The sequence below is a fragment of the Narcine bancroftii genome, chromosome 2 (assembly GCF_036971445.1).
Source record: "Narcine bancroftii isolate sNarBan1 chromosome 2, sNarBan1.hap1, whole genome shotgun sequence".
Lineage (NCBI taxonomy): Eukaryota > Metazoa > Chordata > Chondrichthyes > Torpediniformes > Narcinidae > Narcine > Narcine bancroftii.
In genome coordinates, this window is record NC_091470.1 from 150,635,790 (window position 1) to 150,658,193 (window position 22,404).

The window sequence follows — 22,404 nt, forward strand, 5'->3', positions numbered from 1 at the left end:
TTTCCACTGGTTTCCCCTGTGTCCATGAGGGTTTCATCCAAGTTCTCTGATTTTCTCCCATGTTGCATAGATGTACGGGGTTAATAGGTTAACTGATCACATGGGTGTATTTGGGCGGCATGGCTCTTGCGCTGGAAGGGCCTGTTACCATGCTGCATCTCCAAATTAAAAATAAACTTATAATAGAATCACTGAGGTAAAAATGTCATGTGGTGATTTCCTGGGTGTGGAGGCACTGAAGCAGACATTATGCAGATGGTTGGTTCTAGAGTGTCTTGAGTGTCTCCCATTAAATGGATGTTATCAACCAATAGCCTCTGTCACAAAGGTGTCACAAAGGCTAGCTGAGGTGTTTTTGACTCCCGCAAGAGAAAAATATAGCACTCAAAAACAAGAACTGGTCTTCTCTATTGGATTTGCATATATAAACCTATTGTGGGTTCTTGTGGCACCTTAAGGGCAGAGCTACAAGCCAAACGTCTGACTCAAGTTGTGGTCGGCAAAAAACTGCTTTAATCAGTTTTACAGGGTGCTTTTATGTCACGACGCTCCCGACGCATTCCCCAGTATGCTGACTTTGTCTCCGAGACTAAGGGGTCCAGCGCCATCTTAGCACAGACCCCTGGAAAACATAGTCGGCCGGAATCTCAGGGGACGATTCGAGCATGAAGTCCCGCCCTTCGGCTGCCGCCACAGTTCTGATCATTAGATTACAAAGGTATCCTAATTCGATCGAAAGTCAGTGTTAGGTTAGCTGATCCCTCTGGCAATGCTGGAGAAAATGAAGTTCCCTTCGGTGTCTGTGAGCGGAGAATCAAAAAAAAATGAAATGAACCTGGGTTCCTGTTCCTAATTGCTATCCAATGCTTTTCCAATGTATGCAATGGTGAAGAGAAGCTAGAAACATATGAAAAGTGATGACACTACTTACACCCACTGTCAAGAGTCAAAAATGTATAACATCAACTTGGCAAATGGTGTTATACCCCAGCAGGAGTCACCATTTCAAAAGAAATATTTGAGAAAAATTGGAAAATTATACGACATGCAAACAAATTGCTAGATTTTCATAGATGCTGATGGACCCTTTCAGAGTTCAGATTTATTGTCACATTACATACATGACATCAGATACCATCCTGAGATTCTTTTTCAGGTGGGTCAGAATTTCTACTCCAGTAAACTTGGTAAATTTTGTTTTAGTGTTTGTGCATTCTTTAAGCACAAACGTCAAAATTACCTGCCAAGTGGCCGTCTCGTTGATGTAACAGCTGCTGATTTGCCCAGGTTCATGTGCATTCTTTATTCGATCATGAATTTGTTTTCTCTTTGGTGGTGATTTGATGTCGGTCGAGCCAAATTGATCCATGAAGATTCAATGAATGTCATGTGTTGCTCGTGCGTGGCAAACCCTGTGTTTGGCAGCTGGACAACCCCGCCCGCATGAAGGATCTTGATTGAATTGTTCAGAAACGGCAGGAAGGCTCTCTGCACGTTTATTACACTGGACCACGAAAATTTTGCTTCCTGAATACTTTTGGGTGTGTTTTATGGATTTTGGGCTGCTGATCACAAAAATCATAAAATTTTACTATCACATAACTTTTTTTGGATATAACCTATTTTTACGATATATTTTTTAACATGCTTCAAGCATACAAAACCATAAAATGCAACATGTCTTTGAAAATTCATTTTCTGCATTCACACTTGGACTTCTTCCCTGCTCCTGCATCACCCAGACATTGCGACCATGGAAAAGCAGAATCAGGGCAAATGGAATTCATCAGTGCTAGCCGACTATTTTTGGTCACTGACACCAGAGGCATCAGATGCTGAGTACAAATGATTTAAACCTACTAGCGGTTTAAACATACTGAAGCAGGGAACACAGCCTGCTGCAAACTGCAGCGTGGATCACAGGAGACGTGGGAGGCCATTGAAAGTGGTGCTGGAGAAGGCAGAAGTGTGGAAAATGGCCTGGCATCAGGGTTAGACTGAGAGTCTAACCTACAGACATGTGCTCCAGACAATCTTGCTCTCAAATGTAAGATCGCTGGAGAAGAAAATGGATGACCTGAGGCTGCATCTGAACCAGAGTGAACTGCAGGGCTGCTGTGCTCTGGTGATTACAAAAACATGGCTCCAGGTCACCATTCCAGCTGGATGGCCTTCTCTCCATCAAGGCAGACAGAGTCACTTCTGCTTCTGGCAAGACTTGATGAGGGGAACTGCACGTTTACATCTGAAATGAATTTTGCGTTCAGTTTGAAGTTGTCTATCGTAATCGCCAATTTCTTTTCAGAAAACAATTTATCTGAAGAAAATGCTGTCCAGTGTTATTAGACATGGCTGGAACATCAAAATTTGTGAAGGGGTCCAGTGGCTTAAGCTAAGCATATTCTTCAGCCCCTGTGGAAATGGCAGCAACACATTTGATTTAGCATGTCAATGAGAGGTGTGGGACTCACCTGTGCCCCAGGGATTTAGAAAGACTGTGGGTGAAGGGCTCTGAGAAGCAGCACAATGGATTTAATGAGGTTGCTTCTCATTAATTTGATAGGTGTGATACTCCAGGAACTTCATTTGTCCAAGGTAAACTTTGTGAAAAACTGCCGCATATTACAACATGCCCACGGAAAATCATGAAGCTGGAGAAACTCAGCTGGTCAAACTGTATACTTTACAGATATATAACTAATGTTTCAGGCTTGAGACCTTCATCAAGGTATGAGCAAAATGTGGACAGGTGCCCGAACAAAAATGGTGGGGAGGGGTGGGGCAGGGGAGGAGCCCCACAGGCAGGTGGATAAGGGAGGGAGAACACACTAGCTAAAAAGGGGAGGGGACAGATAGAGGCCAGTTAGGGGATTGGTGAAGCATGATGAAAGACAGGTATGGAGGCGGAGGTTTATTGACAAAGTAACGCTGATCCTGAGGTCCTAAACCTCTGGCTTTTTCCAAACTGGTGCTGCACCATCACTTCTCCCAGTTACATTCTCCTCACGCTCCTACGTTTCTAACCAGAGCTGCTAATGCTATGGCCTGTAAGGTCCTGACTCCTTTTCTCTCTGTTTAGAGCCAAGAGTGCTCTCATCTGTGCTCTGCTGTGGCATCCAGCCAGCTCATAAGGTTTAAGAAAACATTTCCATGACAGTTCGTGATGGAGACGTAGCTTCAATCAGTGCTTGATGTTCACAACAGGTGCTGTAGGTGGTTGACGGTGAGATTATGAAGAGATGATGGGGGCAGCAATGCTGAATGCAGTCAATGTCTGGACAAATAGGGCGTTCCAGTCCCAATGCTAGAAATCAGAACCAGAATTTATTGTCATGAACATGTCATAAAATTTGTTGTTTTGTGACAGCTTCATAGTGCAAATATTTATATAAACCACCTTACAAAATAAATTTAAAAAGTAGTGCAAGGAAAGGTCAAAGTAAGGTAGTGTCTGTGGTTCATTGTTCATTCAGGAATCTGATGGCAGCGGGGAAGAAGCTGTCCTTGTACTGACCGCAGAGTGCTCATATTAGGCTCCTGTTTTTTTTGTACCTTTTTCTCAATGGTAGCAGAGTATGGCCTGGGTGTTGGAGGTCCTTGAGGATAGAGGCTGCTTTCTTAAGACACCGCCTCTTGTAGATGTCCTCAATAGAGTGAAGACTGATGCCCGTGATGTTACAAGCCGAGTTATTTCCTTGTCCAGAGTGTTGGCACCTCCGTTCCAGGCAGTGATGCATCCAGCCAGAAGGTTTTTGAGAGGCAGACACAATCTCACATAGCCTTGAACTTTTAAGACTTCATTGAGATATAGGCCATGTAATACTGCAGTAAAACACACACTAAGAGGCTGGAGGAACTCAGCTGGTCTCACAGCATCATCGGAAGTAGAGATAATATTACCGACGTTGCGGGCCTGATCCCTTCTTCGAGGTACAAGAAAAGAACGAACCAGGTCACTGACAATGCTCTTGGTTTTTTCTTCCCTTTCTTTGGTGTTAGTGAGCAAGGACAGTGTTTCAACCTCTTTTTAAATCATCGACTGTCCATTTCTCCACGGATGCTGTCCGACCTACTGAGTCCTTCACGCTTCTCTGTGCTTGCTCAAGGTTTCTGCATCTGCAGTTTTTCTTCCGACTCCTTCTGTAAAGAATGATGGAAGCATAAGAAAATTCTGCTGAATCCAACACCTGTTTAAACATTAATGGGGTTAGACACAGAAATTGAATGTTGCTTTATCACAGAAGGGTCAACATTGTTCACATGCTAATGTATTCATGAGAATAACAAGAGCAATGCACTTTTAATGCTAATTGTGAAAAAGGTGTGTTTGTATTTTAAATTCAGGTTGACTGAAACTACCTAATGCATTTTAATCTAAGGTAATAATGTATCCTATTAACATAATCAACAACTAGATAAAACAGTTACATGCAAATTATTTGATAAACTGAAATTCAGTATTTTTTTGGTGATTATACACGCACATTGATTCCAGGTTCTGGGTGTGAGTAATAAGGTAACAAATAGAAGAATAATTAAGTTAAATGAAAAACTTAAAGAATGAAGTTGAAATAATTTATGGATGCCATTGCTGTGGCCTCAAAGTACATGCTGCCTGCTGCAAGAATTGATTGTATGGGCAGCTGAACACTGAATGTCCAAAGACAGCAGGATTTCTTTGTTTCTTTAATGCAAAATTCCCCCCCCCCCCCCCCCGCCCCCCCTTATTCAATGATTTCAAAACTTTAAAACTTTTATATTTTCTCCCACCTCCCACCAATTAAAGTGAGAGGGGGACGATTAGCAGAAACAACTAATGAGTATATCCTCAAGTTGCTAAGCAACAATACACATTGGTTCCAGATTTCCTTCTTGGCGAGTTTTACCTTGAAGATTATTATGTCACCCTCTTTGGTTCCATTGGAATTGATTGGTTGTAAATGCAGTGATCATTTACAATGAATACAAGCTTTTCTCGTGGACAAATTGGCTAAAAAATAAACACTTGATTGAGATATGAAAGGGCTCCAGATTGAATTTCATATTTTTTTCTCTGACTTAGCTAATGCAAATCAAGTAACAACATCCTGAAATTAAGGAAGTAGATACCAACTAAACTCTAATTCTTGGCTCCGATAGCTCTGTTTTGGAGCACTAGAAACTAGGGGTCGCGGGTTTATTCCTCGCTGGGAGGGGTGCTAGACAAAGTGGTTAAAGAATTTCATGTACGTGACAATAATGGAACCTTTACCTTTAATTACCACCAAGCCACCCTTATAGAAAAGTGTATGTGTGAATATCAGGTAGGTGGCAAATAGAAAACATCAAACTTGTCCAATCTAGGTAAAATTTCCAGTCCTGACAACACCCTCATTAGTCTCGATAAGGGCTTCTGAAGTTTTTGCTTATTCCTTGAAGAAGGGCTCTGGCCAAAACATCGGTAATAGAGCTTTCCCTCCTCTGGTCATCGCAACACAGGCAGTGTCCCAAAACATTGATCAAGGATGGCCCTGTGAGTCCCTCCAGCCTCTCTTTGTTCAACATCCCATCATCTCCAGTTTGTGTCATCCTTGTTAATCTCCTCCACACACTCTCCCATCCAACTACATCTTTCCTGTAAGGTGGTGACCAGAACTGTATGCAGTTCTCAAGCTTAAACAAGGGTCAAATTTAAGTTAAATTCCTTTCTAGTCAAACGTTTAATTGATTGAATTTTGGAGATGCAACTTGCTGACATACTGCAAATCTTGTAAGCAAAATGCAAGGATATGGCTGGTTAATGAAGGAAGATAATGCATATCCTAATGTATGAGTATATATTGTGTGGACAATGTGTATTTTTGGAAAAAAACAAATTTCTTATTAATATAGTTGCTTCAGGATCACATCTTCATTCACTTTGTTCTCAGCTCACTTGCACCAGCCATAACAACTTACTTTCATCTACGAGCATAACCTTCCTCCACTCAGCCTCTCAGGCCTAATCATTAACTCTCCAGAGTGAAACATGAAAGTCTACAGACATTGGATTGTGGTTAAAAAATACAAACAAGCTGGAGGAGGAGCTCAGCAGGTCTCGCAGCGTCCTTAGGAGGTAAAGATATATTACCAATGTTTCGTGCCCGAACCCTTCTTCATAACCTGCTGACCTGCTGAGTTCCTCCAGCATTTTTATGATTTTACTTTTGACCAGCTCTCCACTTCCCTTCACAGAGGCTGCCTGACCCACTCCTTCAGTTTTTTTCCTTCCTCTATTCTGTGTCATGGTTAATAAAGGAAAGCCTCCCAAACGTCTGTCTTACCACCTTTAAGGATCTGTGGAAGTCCTCCCACCTTCAAGGATGTACTCTGCAAGGTCACCCTGCTACTTCACACCACTCAGAAACCTCCCATTTATCATGTCCATCCTGAAATGCGTTACCTCACACTTGCAAATGATCTCTTTTCCTTCTTTATTGTTATATCCCAGACGTTGAATTAAAAATCTTTGCTCAATGGACCTGTGAAATGTATAAAGTAATCAAAGAAAAATAACAATGTGTTAATCACACCAATTCCAGACAGACTGTTTACACTTCAGGGTGAGGAAGGAACAATTAAGCAATCCAAATGCAGCAATCTATGTGAACATACTGGCCTTCTCAATACTCTGTTAGATCACTCTGGGATCCATATCAGTCCTATAATATACTGTGTCCTCAAGATAAACATAAAAGGTCACTGTGTAAATTTAATGAGAAACGTTTGTACATATTTTGGTTGACATGATTCACTGTGTGAAAAATTTAAAAAAGATAAACTTATTAAATTAAAACTATTGGTTATGGTGACCTGATGTCACAGTAGATTAGACTATTCAATGGGAGCACTTCACCAACACCCCCCCACCCCCCCCCCCCACCCCCACTCAGGGTCGACAGCACATTTAAGTAAAAGCCTAGTTTCTTTTCACCTCATGCAACCAATTTTTAAAATGTATTTGATAGGAGAGAAGTACAGAAGAATCCAAAACTTGACTGCTTCGCAGCGAAAGGGGGCCCATAAACTGAGCAGAGAGGCCATAGCCGAAAAATGGTTGAGGATGGCTGGTTTGGACACTAGTCTTCCAGCTGGACTGATAGGTGAGATTATTTTTCTAACTGTTAGCTGCAGATGTCTTCAGTAAAATATACTGTACAGTTCGAAAAACTGATACCATTTCAGAATGCTGCCCAGAAGTCCAAATAGAGCAAATATCGGAAATGGAAAAAGGCAGCTTTTCTTTTATGCGAGTGCTCCACTGAGCTAGGATTTGCAGAGTAGAATAAAGAAAGCTGGAGATACTTAAAGTTGAATCCAGGGGCAGAGAATGGGTTTGGAGTTACTGCTCATAACACAATTGGCAATATGGGGGAATAATATAGGCACCCTCTCTGTTTTGAAATTGAATCTTCTGCTTTTCCAGGTAACTGGAATGTGCCATGACTCATGAGAAGTGTGATGAAATGGGGCAGGGTCTTAGTTATTCATGATTAAGATGGAGGTAACATTACTCCACCTGGTTCCACAAAATGTGTCCCTTTCTTAACCATCTCTTGTTTTCCAAGGAGAATCACTGGTGTTACAGGCATTGTCCAAATTTTCATTCTGATTGCAGTTGAAATCGCACTACTGCAAGATGCTGATTTGAATTGCCTCTTCATTTATTGTTAACAGGACTGCTGGGTGTCCATTTAAAGATCTACTTGAAAATGAAGTCATGGCCAAGTGAGTGCCAGTCATTTGTGGGGGGGGGGGGGGTAAAACACAACGTAAAAGCACAGTCGGAAAATTGGTGGGACAGGACATGAGGATATGGACTACCACGTCTGCACGGGAGTGGGGCACGGAATTGAAGTGATTGGCCACTGGAAGAACCCTGCCATTCATGTGGACAGAGTGAAGGTGCTCAGCGAAGTTATCTCCCAGTCTACATCCAGTCTCTCTGACGTAGAGAAGACCACAGCAGGAGCACCAGATGCATTAGATAACTCCTGTTGGCTGGACAAGTGAGGAGCAACACTTGGTTTTCTGTCTGGCCACTCTCCAGACACTCAGATGGCCTTAACATTGACCTCCAATTTCTGCTAGCCTACTCTCTGTTCGCCCCCCCCTTCCCTTTCCCTTTGTCTTCTTTCTTCCAGCTCTCCATCCCCGTTCCTCTCCATTCACAAAGCCATCCCTCCTCCCCCTGCTTGCTGGCTTGCCCTCCCTCCCTTATCCACTACATTGGGACTGTGCCCCTCCTCCAACTATTCTTATTGGACACTTGCCTACATTTTGAAGGGCTCAAGGCCAAAACGTTGGTTATGTATCTAATATTTTTGTTATATAAAAGACACTGACCAGCTGAGTTTCTCCAACATTGTGTTTTTACTTTTGACCACAAATAGGAGGTGTTCCATTCTTGGCATTCCTCATAACTTTACTACTAAAACAGAATGAATGCCAGATAAAGTTAAATGAAAGATGGAGACTGATGATACTCTTAGGCACATAGATGTAAGAAAAGCAGAGGGTTATAGGTGTGAGATGAGGAAAAATTAGATTGTTGTAGAGTAGGTTTCTATCGGCTGGGACAACATCCTGAAGTGAAGGACTGTACTGTACTGTACTCTAATGTTCTGTACTATGTTCTGTGATATGATTTTATTATCAAAATGTAGCATTTTTTTGTTTTATTAGATGAACAGAATATAGAGAATGGAGAAAAGCAAACTGAAGCATGTATAACTACTTATTGAGAAGTTAAGAAAACTCCCCCGTTATTTATTAAATGTTGAAATTGGAAAATGTAGAAGAAAAAGAACAGAACTGGGCAATATGACCTTCAAACTTGCTGTACCATTAAATATGATACTAATGGGCCAGTACATATTCCAGCTTGTTCTCCATGGTGTTTGATGCCTAAAAGGGTCTCTCTCCTTAAATGTATTCAGGAACAAATTCTATAGGTCACCACTCTCTGAACGACCAGTTTAATTTGGTCAGCTGATTTTAAAATATGACATTTGTTCCCTTCCAAATCATTGATATACAGTAGATAACAAATAGCTGAAGAACAAAAGCTGATCCCTGAAGTACCCACATGTTGCTACCTGCTGCATCAAAAAAGGATCCAGTTGCAGAGTTGAATAAAGAGGCCTAGAGTTTGTGGCTTCTTGACCAGCACTGAGGGAATAACGGTGTTGAAGGCTGAGCTGTAGTCGATGAAGAGCAGCCATATTTATGAATTGTTGTTTTTCAGGTGATCCAGAGCTGAATGGGGAGCCAGCAATATTGTGTCCACCAACTAAAAAATTCAGTGGGTTTGTCAAACACAATTAAACCTCCAAAAATTCACATTGACTTTGTCTAATCCAGTTGATATTTTCTGTGTCCTGTCATTTCATCATTTATAATAGCCTTTCCCCAATCTTGATAAAAAGATACAGAATGTATTCTGTGGTTTCCTTTCTTTGTAAAATATTTTTATTGAGTTTAACATATAAATGCTCTATACAGAATCTTCTAAATATAATAAACAGCAGGTCATGTGCTTATCACACATTGAATATAAAGGAAAATCAAAAACATATCCCTATTATTTATTTAACAATAATTATTTCAATCATCGAATTCTATCACTATGTTAATTAACTGTTTATCTCTTTCTCATAATATAATCAAATATGTATTTGATATAAAATACAAGACTGAATTAAGTCATTCCTTTATCTAAACAAAGGGTAAATTCTGTCTTAATGTTATGATAAATAAGAACCTTTGAGAAACCTTCCTTTTTAAAGCAGTGGATTTATAATTGCCACCTTCCAACCTACAGAAACTATTCCAGAATCTATGGTGTTTAAGAAAATGACAAATAACATATCCACTATTTCCTAACTTTTAGCGTCTTTAATTTCTCCAACACCATCTTCTTACAATAATTAAATTCATTTAGTTCCTCACTTTCATTTGGTTTCCTACTATTTCTGGAAAGCTGTTTTCTTAATTTATACTTGCCACATTGGTTCTCAATGTCCTGGACTTGATAAAGATTTCCTTTTGGCTAAGTTTAATAGCTTCTGGTAACTCTCGACAGACAGTGGATTGAAATAGAAGAGCATTGTCTAATATTTCCCTCCCTAATCGGAGAGCACTCATGAAGGAGATGAACTGACTGAGACTCCAGACTGAAATTATATGTTCTTGTTCCGTCTACCGTGGTACATTCACCAAAAGCGAAGCAAAGAAAAGTAAAGAACCTCAGGAGTTGATAAATAGTGGTGACCATGGCCATTGTGATGGAGGTATTTGCTTTGGCTTCTCTCTGTAGTTTTAGGAATAAGTTTTACAGCGTATACTACAACAAATCTGAATGTTGTAAATGTGACATAGAGTCTTGTTGGAATGGATGGAGTGGTGCTCCTTGAGAGTTCAGACACCACTTGACACTTTTAATCCACTCTAAGTTTTTGTATATAAAATAACAAATATATCTATCTATATCACACATATCATGCAGACTCACAGACATATATGTATATAAAATATACATACACACACACACATAGATATACACACATATATAAATATATACACACATATTTACACACACATATATATACACACACTTTTAAATATACACACATATTACATACATATATACACTTTTACATATACAAACACATACATAAACACACATATATACACACTTTTAAATATACACATATACACATACACCTTTATATATATATATATATATATATATACACACATATACATATATAGACATACATGTATTCTTTCTTTGGCTTGGCTTCGCGGACGAAGATTTATGGAGGGGGTAAAAAGTCCACGTCAGCTGCATGCTCGTTTGTGGCTGACAAGTCCGATGCGGGACAGGCAGACACGATTGCAGCGGTTGCAGGGGAAAATTGGTGGGTTGGTGTTGGGTGTTGGGTTTTTCCTCCTTTGCCTTTTGTCAGTGAGGTGGGCTCTGCGGTCTTCTTCAAAGGAGGTTGCTGCCCGCCAAACTGTGAGGCGCCAAGATGCACGGTTTGAGGCGTTATCAGCCCACTGGCGGTGGTCAATGTGGCAGGCACCAAGAGATTTCTTTAGGCAGTCCTTGTACCTTTTCTTTGGTGCACCTCTGTCACGGTGGCCACTGGCCACATACATGTATATAAAATATACATATATACACACTTTTAAATACACACACATACATATACACACACACACACATATATATATATATACACACCCACACATAAAAATATACACACTTTTAAATATATAGACTCACATACACACATACATACATGCATATGTATATATATATATATATATATATAGACACACACACACACAAGTATTTATAAAGTTGTCTTTCTTTGTGGACATTTTTTCGGCGATCGCACCATTATCGTCTTTTTTTTTAAAATCTCGCTCTCACGTTGCGTTGCTGCAAACTAATGATCTATAAAACACAGAACAACGCGCTGGGTTTTAACAAAAAGCGACTGATGACTAATCCTGAGAATAAATGACATCTAGTGAACTTTGGAAAGCGAGAGCGAGAGAGAAACAAAAACCCTTCCCTCCCGCCTGTCGGCTCTGAGCGCCGGCGGTCCGTGAAACCAGGGGCTGCGCCGCTGCTCTTGGAATCGGCGGGCAGCGCGCTGGTTCCTGGAAGAGCCCCTGGGGGAGTCAGACGCATTCTTGGCTGAGATTCAATGCCTGACCTAGACGCCGACAAACAGAGGGGAGAAGGCAGTCTGAGCTGCAAGGTCGGGCTGTGTGGATGTGCCGGCTCCTCACGCTTGGAGGGGGGGAGAGAGAGAGAGAGAGAGAGAGAGGGAGAGGGAGAGGGGGAGGGGGGAAAGGGTTGGTGGGTGGGTGGGTGGGTGAGGGGAGGGGGGGGAAAAAAGTGAGAGACTGAAGCCAAAGTGGGGGAGAGCGAGGGCCCGAGTGAAGAAGGGAGGATGTTTGAAGGCGAGAGTGCTGCAGAAAGCCAGCACGCCTGAGACAGACAGACAGAGAGAGAGAGAGAGAGGGGGGGGGGGGGGAACTGGCTACTTTAATCTTGTCTGTGGGCAAACTTGGACGCGGAGAAGAACCCTCATCTGCTTTACGGACAACAGGGGTGCTTTGGCGGGCCGGAGAGGGGGGGAGATTATGGAGACTCTCCCCAGATCCAGCTTTCAGCCTCACCCAGGGCTCCAGCAGACCTTGAAGCAGTTCCACCTCAGCAGTATGAGTTCGCTGGGAGGACCGGCGGCTTTCTCTGCCCGCTGGGCTCAGGAGATGATGTTCAAGAAGGAGAGCGGGAAGGAGAGCGAGCAGCTGATCCCCTTGCCCATCCAGCCCCCTCCCGTCATGCCGGGACCCCTCTTCATCCCCTCGGACCGCTCCACGGAGAGGTGCGAGACCATCCTGGAGGGGGAGACCATTTCTTGCTTCGTCGTGGGCGGCGAGAAGAGGCTCTGCCTGCCTCAGATCCTCAACTCCGTCCTCAGAGACTTCTCCCTCCAGCAGATCAATTCGGTCTGCGACGAGCTGCACATTTACTGCTCGAGGTGCACGGCGGACCAGCTGGAGATCCTGAAAGTCATGGGGATCCTGCCCTTCTCCGCGCCGTCCTGTGGCTTGATCACCAAGACAGACGCCGAGAGGCTGTGCAATGCCCTGCTCTACGGAGGCACCTACCCGCCCCACTGCAAGAAAGAATTCTCCAGCACCATCGAGTTGGAGCTCACGGAAAAAAGCTTCAAAGTGTACCACGAGTGTTTTGGGAAGTGCAAGGGACTCTTTGTGCCCGAGTTGTATGGCAACCCTCACGCTGCATGCATTCAGTGCATGGACTGCAGGCTGATGTATCCCCCGCACAAGTTCGTGGTGCACTCGCACAAATCATTGGAAAACCGAACGTGCCACTGGGGCTTCGACTCGGCCAACTGGCGAGCCTATGTTCTCTTGAGTCAGGATTACACAGGAAAGGAAGAGAAAAACCGATTGGAACAGTCGCTGGACGAAATAAAAGAGAGATTTGACTACAGCAATAAATACAAGAGAAAAGCGCCCAGGGTAAGCATTCAGCTCTAACTTCATCCAGCCTTGCCTTTGCCGGTCGTTTAGTTTCCACTGTGGTGTGCAAAAGGCAGCCAGGTCACACTCAAAGTGGCATTGTTTTCGGTTTGCATTGAGAGAAGTCAAAGACCAGAGTCTGCAGGTGAAGTAAATACTGATACTGGAGAAACTCAGCAGGTTGTGTTTGAACATGAGCTCCCCAGAAATTAACCATTGAGATAGAGGAGGAGGGGGGGGGGAAGCTTTTTCATCACCTGATGGGGGGGGGAGGGGGTCATTTTTCAACCTGTTTTGTAATGACTTCCCATTATAGATAATGATGTGCTAAGTTGAGGCATGAAGTTGACTGCGGGCTACTCAGTGTGCAATTCAGACCTGGGTGTGTGGTTCCTTCTTCACTAATGTGTGGGAGTGGTTTGGAGCAACGTGTGTGGATGGGGGGGGGGGGCTGACCGTTCACTTCGGGCATGGCCGGTGCATCCAATCCACATCTCCCCAGCAGACCCCGAGGAGATTTTCAACCGAGAGGGCTATTTCTAAAGCTGACGCTTGTCTCTATTCAGCGTGAGCGCAACTCTTGATGGGCTGCGTTCACATTGTACATGCATCGGACTGGGCACTTCATTGCAGACAGCCAAACCGGTGTGCGTCTCAGGGAGGCTGTCCGAGAGTAGTTTGAAACTGGTTTATTTAATTTAGTGGGTCGTGGTGTTTCATTACCTGAACTAGGAGCTGGTAAACACTGTTGTTTAGAGCTGGGGTAAAGGTTACGGCCGTGAACCCAGGGCTGCAGCTTCATGAATGGAAAAAGGACCTGGTCATTTTGCATCCATTAAATAAAAACCGTACTTGGGACACTGCTCGGGAAGTGAATTTCAACGGGCGAGTTCATTCCCTCGCAGTTTTCTCCAGGCTGCATTTTTACTAGGGAGGAGAGTGGAAACCCGCAGCTGAGGCATCGGTTGTGCTCCACTCTGTTGGAAGGTGAACCGGTTCCCAAACGGGAGAGTCCACTTAAACAGAGAAGCATGTTTCTGCAAAAGCATCTTCCCCGTTCGAGAGCAGATGCCCTGGACATTTTTTTTAAAAGGGGGCTGGGGTTGTGATGAGAAGTAGCCAAATTGAGGCTTTTGCCCATTAGTGTGACCATTCTTGACCAAAAGCATTGCTCAATAATGCAAATAAATGCAACTTTAAGAGGATGTGTCCGTTGTGACATCTGGCACGAATTAAACTTTGCATCTAGTTTTGAAGAGCAGGTATGGAGTTGGAAATTACTCCTACAAATAGTTGGATGAAGAAATCTGGATTATTTGTGTAATTTCTGTACCCATGCACTTTTGTAAGATGAGGGTGTAATCTTCAATTTGCTGATTTTGTAATCGACATTGAATCCTCTCAGCTTTCCAATGAACCAAGCCAGAAATTGGAAGATCACGTGGAATAAAGGCAGGAAGTTGTGGTTCATGAGATTTGCCAGGATATTGTGAAAGGGAAGAAACCTCATGTTCAGGAGTGTTGTGAAATCTGGAGTTCAGACATTGTCAAGAGTCAGAAAATGGAACACCACAGCCCTCAATGCTGTGCCAACCCATATATCCCTTAAAAAATAGATGCAATGCACTCTACCCCCAACCCTCTATTTTTCTTTCATCCATGTTTTAAATGCCCCTAAGTTATGACTTGCACCTGTTTAATACATCTCCAGTTTAACCAGGTGTTTGTTGAAGTCAGTTTAACCTATTTGTGAGAGTTAATGTTGGGAATGTTTTAAAATTCTAGTCCTTTTCCTGAGACGTTTTGTTTTGGTAGAAGGTGTGCATTTCGCACTCTAAAAACTTCACGTGAGCACCGAAAGGCAATTTTTAAAAACTGCAGATAAAATGAAATAAAATCAGAAAATGCTGGAAAACTCAAAAGAATGACAGCGTCTGTACTGTGATAAATGACTTGTTAGTGATTTTTTTTTTGTTTCCACACAGACTGACTGACTTATGGCATTTTCCCAACATTTTATAAAATTGTGAGAAATGTTAGTAACACAGCTCTGAACACTTGATATGTTAAATGTAGTGCAGACCTGGGATTAATTATCCAGTATGGTGGTGGGGGGGGAAAGAAAGAAAGTTCAATATTTCTTGCTTCTTAATTTCTCAATACTATAGCTTAAATAATTATTTTCAAACTTGTATGTTGCCAGATTCTAAATTTTATGCACCCCACCCCCTATGGTATCAAACTTGTCTGCCTTGCCAAGCCTTATCTGTCTGGTTGCATGAACAGACAGACACCGGATGAGACATGTTTCATTGAGCAATATTTGCAATGTGCAGGGTGACCTCATTGAGACTCATTTGCATGGGCCTCCAGTCCCACTCTTGCAGCTGGGCAGGGGTGACGCATGGGCTTTGTGTGAACAGATACCAACTCATTCTCACACTTTCATGTGCAATTTTTCAGTTGTCCATCTTGGGGCTCTCGAATCTAGTGATTTTTTTTTTTTGTTGTTGTTGCAGTGTTTTTGATTCTGTATTTTCCTACTCTGTTTCAGAAGCAATGCCCAATTTCTCAGCAAAAGTCAAATTCATGATTAATCTTGATATTTTGGGGGAGGGGTGTGAAGCATCCTTGGAGAGAAGGGTTGGGGTGGGCTTTCCTTGTGTCGGCCATGTATGTGAGGGTGGTGGGGTGAATAATCACAGGTCTGCTGGAAATTTTTGCCTCAGAGTGGCTGCAAGATGATGGACAGTGAGGAGAACCATGTGTTGCTTTGAGTCATTTTGCATTAGTTCCCTCAGTAAATAGGTTGGGATGTCAAACATCTGTTTACTCATTTAAACATAATGGACACAAGTAAAACCCTATAAAGGAGTAATAGATGGCACTGTATTTGGCATTACATATTTAATTAAAGGATGCGATTTTCGTTGGATTTTGTCATGACATGTGAATATATAACAATGGGCTTCAGTTAGTGTAATTAAAAAAAGTTTGTTGGCCTAATGTTGGAAGATGTTTTTTTACATCAACCCCAAGCTATAATTTAATTTGCTGTCATAGTTTGAAGATCTCCTATTGTAGCAACTGGCTTCACAAAGTTTGTGTTTTCTAAAGTTGAGTGAACTCAGTGATCCGAACTTGCATTTTTGAATGAATCTTATTTGAGAATAGGGCATTTTGCCAAAACATTAAAAGAAATATCCATTAAAAAAAACTATTTTCAAATACTTTATTTTTAATTTTAATAGGCTATATTTGCATTGATTAACTTGACCATAGTTAGGTAGATGGTTAGAAGATTAGAATTCTTCCAGGTTTTGAACAGAATCACCTTGATAATCTCCCCATGAGGTTCCCATGAACATCCGGGGCATGGTGATGGTTTGAAGAATCCATACCATTGTTTCTTTGGATCACCACATTTTTTTTTATCCTCTTCAAATCTCCAGCCAATTCCTTCACAGGTAAATCTGCTTTTGATACTGTTTTCAAAGACTCCACTGGTTTCAAGAGTACTTTGTCAGGATGGAAAATTGTTTATCCAAAGTCCAACTGGAGTGATAGAACACTTGATTCTTATCTGAATTAAAAGATTTAATCTTTCCCAAACTGATCTTTCTGTTTTTCAGAATACCATTGTACAATTTAATGCTCAGGTTGAAATACAACTTGCTTCTCTTAAATTTATTACATACAATTCAAAGTAATTTTGAAAATTCAGTGTGAAGCAACGCAATAGAAATAACTAGTTTTTAAAAAATATGTGTTCTTTTCTACATTCATTTAAGATCTAAAATATAATTATCGATCTTCAGTTTGCATCTGATCTTAAATTAGATTTGCTTTTTGCATGCATTGCTCTAAATATTTGGTATATTGATGTGTCTATAAAGAATTTTTAATTGTTGGAAAGCTTCAGTGATATGTAAATTAAGTCAATTATATGTAGGGTTTTAATTAGCAGCTAAGTTCATGTGTGAAGTACATCAGATTAATTATGTGGCACATCTGCGATAATTTACTACTTTTCTGCAGACCCATCAAAACTGTGAAATTTACATCCTTAGGTAGTTTGACAAGAAAGAGAAGAATTTGCCAACAAATAAATTGTGTAATGCCCCTGTCTATATTATGTTTGAAATTGTTTTGACTTTATGACGGGTTAAATGAATTGCTTCATTAAATTGTATGATGCTTCATTTTAGTAGTTATTTTGTGCAGTTTATAATGTACATTGATGTGGATTATATTTTTATTTTAGGATCATCCATGGCCTCAATATACATTTCTTACACATGACATTTAAGTGAATAAAATAATGGAAAGTATTCTATTGCCAAAGTAACTCCGAGACGACCTTTTTAAGTGATATCGTCGCTATTTCAAGTTTTCCATATATTGATTAAATTGGGCTAATTCCTTTAGTCTCGCGCGCACGTGTGTGTGTTTTTGCAGGGGTGACATGAAGAAATTTAAACTGCCTCTTCTTGCATGAGGGAAAGGGTTATGGGACTGCTATTGAGTGGGATGCACATTGATTCAAAGGGAGTGAAGTTTAATGTATGCAAAAGGCAAACATATAAAAAAGTACTTGTTTATCATTAAGCTTGTCAGCAGCTAATTTCCATTAGTATGATACCTTTAAGTGGTTTGGAAGGCTGGATGTAGTAATATTTGTAGTAGAATGGTATTGGAATAGGTATATTTGAACTTCAATCTCTTGAATAGAATCATCGACAGCACGAAGTAGTCGTCTCAAGGGAATTGGAAGATTTGATGGACTAGACATTATGCATTGGATTGTTAACTTGCCTGAAGTCTTTCAGAATCATATTACTATATGCCATTCCTTGGAGCACAATATCTACTGAAATTACAAAGCCGTCATTTAATGACAAGATCACGTGCATCTTTTTTACTACTCAGTATGAACATGCCATTATGACATTGACCAACAATTGCAGTCTTTACTTAACTTTGTATCATTTAAATTTTGGACGGCATTGATGATTTAGTCATTCACTAACCCCTAGAAGAGAAAACTCTTAATTCCTCGTTCAAATAACTCATCATTTCCCACTCCTTAATGTAACCCTCCTGGAATCAGTGCATCGATGTCAGGCCTAGGCACAAGTAATGGCCACTTAGATACTTACGAGAGGGTGCCTATTGTTTGTAGAACTCTACCGCGTCCAACAAAAAAGGCAATTGGTGTTTGTACCTATCAATCTCAACAGCTTGGACAAAAATTCAGTGTTTTATTCCACACACTTCCTCTTTAAGTTGGTGTTAAATCCAAATAACTGACACCAGAGTTAAATGGATTCTTTGTACAAGAAGGGTGCAGATCTGATCTAATTGCAGCTAGGATTTTGTTTTTGAAGATTCGACTGTAATTTATCCCAGAGGTTCTCAGTGTTTTTCAGTGAAAACCTCACTGGTTCAGTCAGGATAAAATATATCCCCCCTCCCACATGATGACACCATGAACTATTCCTTTGAAGGTTTTGAGGCTGTCCTGTTGATTCTTAGGGACTGTTCTCAGGCCTACAGCTGAAGTTGTTGTACCAAGTATTGAACCATTATGACCACACAGAAACAGGCCTTTCGGCCCTTCTAGTATGCGCTGAACTATTATTCTGCTTAGCCCTACTCTCTTGCACCCACTCAATATCCCTCCTTCCCCTCCCATCCAAGTTATTCTTAAATGTTAAAATTGAGCCCCCATTCACCACTTCAACTGGCTGCTTGTTCCACACTCTCTGTGGGAAGTTGTTCCCCCTTATGTTTCCCCTAAACATTTCCCCTTTCACCCTTAACCCGTCCTGTGGTTTGTATCTCACCTGCCCTCAGTGGGGAAAGCCTACTTTCATTTACTCTGTCTATACCCTCATAGTTTTGTATACCTGTCAAATCTTGCCTCATTCTTATACACTCCAGGGAATAAAGTCCTAGCCTGTTTAACCTTTCCCTGTGACACAGATCCTCAAGTCCTAGCAACATCCTAATATTTTCAAGTTTTGTACATCTTTGTGATTTTTAAAACATTTTAAATCATCTCAATATTATTAAAGGTTCACTGATCTCCAGTAAATCTTTGGCTCCTCCTTAGAGGTTGTCCACCCCAGATTGGGGAAAAAATGCTTTATTGGATGAATCCAGGGTATTTAAAGATGGAGGGAAAGTAAGATGATTAAAATGAGCTGACATTTGTCTGCCAACCTTCATTAAATAGTTTATTTTGTCTTTCACAAAAACTGTTGGTGAACATTTAGACTTTTAAAGAAATAATGCTGGTGTCTTGGGAATGGTGTCCTATGTTTGTTTGAATTTTGTGTGTTAATGGAGCCAGAAAAAAATGATCAATCCTCAAAGAACTAGAAGTCAAAGCACAATGCTGGAGAAACTCAGCCAGTCAAACGGTTTGGGCGTCTTCCTACCTTGATGAGGGGGACACTGCTTGACCAGCTGAGTTTCTCAGCTGTCTTTTTACTTCAGCCACGATCAGTGTCTGCAGACTTTGGTGTTTTACTCCTTAAGAACTTGAATTGATTATATATATTTTTAAAAGAGTTTCACTAGTTAGAATTTGCTGGAAAGTTCTTTGTGGGATCGAGGTGTAATTTTGGGAGGTCTGTGTCAATTTAATCTTTTTCCTTTTACCTCCCTGCCAATATTTATCTCAGGGGAAATATATTAATTGCCTTATAACTCAGTTTGGTGATTTCTAAAGAAATTTGGAGGGATTGTTTGCAAACATGCTAATTTGCTGTGTATTGCGTAGATTAGAGAAATGTTTTTTTAACAAAGTACAACATTTCTAGCTAGAGTGATCAAGAATCATAATTAGAATTGATGTATTTTTAGGCATTAAGGGCAAAAGAACAATCTAGACTCAGTACAGGGTAATGGGACTGGGAATAAAGTACATCTTTAATCTTACTGAATGGCTGACTAGGCAAGAGGGGATCTGAATTACCTCTTTATATTCTCACATTCTCCTCTCGTCCTCTCGTGGTAAAGACAAACAATTCTTGAACATTTTTGTTTTACAATAGTGATGTTCGTTGACACTCGTGCTCTGTAATTTAATTTTTGAAAACTTTCTAATCTTTTTTAAGTTCTGTACTAAATTCTATTATTTTTATAACGAGAAAGTATTACTTCTGGTGAATAAAAGAGCATGTGTGACAGCCCTATTTCATATACCTTTCTTTGTCCAAGCTTATGGCAGTAACCATACAGAAAACATTGTGTATTTGTTACCGTGGTTTTATGACTTTGTACTTTTAACAGGCAGTAGTTAAAGATTGATTTGGATCAGAAATGGTATAGTGTCTGCCAGGGACAATATTATGAACCCGAGTCAGTAGCCAGTCTGTCTAGCTTGTGGAAGATATTCAATAAGCTTCTAAATCATATGTTGTTTTATGGCGCTGGTTGGTAAAATTCTCTCAACTGCAGCAGCTTGCTGGCAGTACGTTCCAGACATTCTGTCAGAATATTGCTGCTTCAGCCTCTCTGGCCTTTGTGCAGTGATGTCAGTTTTGATTCCCAAGTCTTCCCTGGGCCACTGACATATGACCCTGATGGTATAGTTTCCCCCACCCCTAAGGTGCCTGAAAATCCCAGATGGTGGGGGGTGGGGCAGGAGATCAAAACCTTAAAAAGAGGGAGGAAAAAAATACTGGCCTCATGTGGTAGCTCTGACACAGAAGTAGCAGGCTTTTAATTTTAAATGTAATTGCCTCCGTTTCAAGGAAGAATAATTAGACATAGAAAGCTCTTTATTTCCCCTGTGGTGAAGATTTCCCTTATTGTCAAAAAAATAGATTTGTTGTGCACTTTTTTTTACTTTTATGCTGCTTGTTTGCGATCCAAGAGTTCTTTGGAAGAAGACAATAGCATTTCTGCCTTGATTTATTTTTCATGTGTGCTGGTAAAATAAAATTGAATTCATGTTAAATAGAGATGAGGGTATTCAATTGCCTCATCTCGTTCGTCTAACAAGGCACACATCTATCAAAACAAAGCAAGGTTCTCAGGCTTTCTGTTTTGCTCACACTGTTTGTGTAAAGAAATTCCTGATCTTAGTCCTAGCTTAAACATGTGTCCCCTTGGCTTTCTCTAAAGCTTTTTCCTGTTTTTTTTCATGACTTTTATTATCCTGCAACCTCTTTAAGGTTTATGCAGTACTTGAATTTGCTTTTCAGAAGACTTCTGATACCAGCCAAGTACAAAAGCCATACTTCACAATATATACAAAGGAAGGTTATAAAATATGAAGATTATACCATATTTAGATCTATCATTTACTTTGCTTCCTACATGACATTTCTATTGCATGATAAATGTGCACAGGGTTGGCTCACTTGTAACTTTACAAAGGGAATTAGATGTATACACTTGGAGAAAAAAAAATTGCAAGTTGGGAGAAAAACACCAGGGAGGAGGATTAATTGGAATTCAGTTGAACAAACTAGCACAGGTATAATGAGCCAAATGACATTTTTCTTTGTTTTTTTGATTAAGAGCTACTAAAGGTATACAGTAATGTTAAGATTAAACGTACTGCTGTAGTCGAATACTTCTTTGCACGATAAAGCACCGTAGGGTTTGTAATGTTACTGAATATCCTCCTTGAAAATACTGTAGTTTTTGCTGAGAACTCCAAGATTAAAGAGTAAAATTAATTTGTTTTCATTCGGGTCAGCCTGTTCCATGCTGTCCGCCTGTATGATTTAATTCCGTGGCACTTTTGTAGAAACTATTTCTGCGGGACTTGCTGTCATTTCTGTTTTGTAGCAGGCTTCAAGTGTAATATGGTGTCTTAAATTGCTGCAATGTCAAGAGCATAAAATAAAAGGCTAGTATGTTCCATTTCACTTCAACTTTTCTTTCTGGGAAGCTTTGCAGAATTCATTGGAATTGTATTGGCTGTTCCTGAATGAATTGAAAAGAAACACTTTCTTTGTAGCATGACTTTCCAAAGATTATTTCGAAGATTCCACCCGCATTTTTGTCACCATTGATTATTTAGTCAACATGAAATTTAAATGCACGCATGTTCAATATAAAAGTAAAAACACAATGTTGGAGAAACTCAGCAGGTCAAAAGGTGAAGTAAAAACCCACAGAAATGCTGGGGGAGCTCAGCAGGTCTTGCAGCATCCATAGGAGATAAAGATACATAACCAACGTTTCTTGGTTGAGCCCTTCATCAATGCTCCCTATTCAGAGCATTGTGGGTTTTTTCCCCCATACCTTGGTGAAGGGCTCAAGCCTGAAACTTTGGTTATGTATCTTTATCTT

At 40.7% G+C, this 22,404-nt stretch overlaps 1 protein-coding gene and 1 long non-coding RNA gene across 5 annotated transcripts in view; one reads left to right on the forward strand and one right to left on the reverse strand.

Moving 5' to 3' along the window:
* Window positions 1–490: 490 nt before the first annotated feature.
* On the reverse strand, window positions 491–6,765 carry LOC138754373 (uncharacterized). 3 transcript variants are annotated; one of them, XR_011351724.1, is made up of 6 exons: window positions 6,638–6,765; window positions 6,422–6,500; window positions 4,887–4,990; window positions 3,553–4,140; window positions 1,241–1,565; window positions 491–800 (listed from the first exon to the last, which is right to left on the reverse strand). It is a non-coding gene; the product is annotated as an uncharacterized lncRNA (long non-coding RNA). The 3 variants fall into 3 exon arrangements; XR_011351723.1 differs by having other exon boundaries at window positions 6,634–6,765; XR_011351725.1 differs by lacking the exon at window positions 4,887–4,990 and having other exon boundaries at window positions 6,634–6,765.
* A 5,157-nt stretch (window positions 6,766–11,922) lies between these two features.
* LOC138754368 (ski oncogene-like) overlaps window positions 11,923–22,404 on the forward strand; it is a 154,424-nt gene continuing 143,942 nt past the window's right edge. The window contains exon 1 of one of the 2 annotated variants that reach the window (XM_069918556.1): window positions 11,923–13,089. In XM_069918556.1, coding sequence (XP_069774657.1) covers window positions 12,181–13,089 — 909 coding nt within the window. In that variant the 5' untranslated portion in view covers window positions 11,923–12,180. The remainder of the gene's footprint in view (window positions 13,090–22,404) is intronic. The other variant, XM_069918555.1, reaches the window with a different exon arrangement.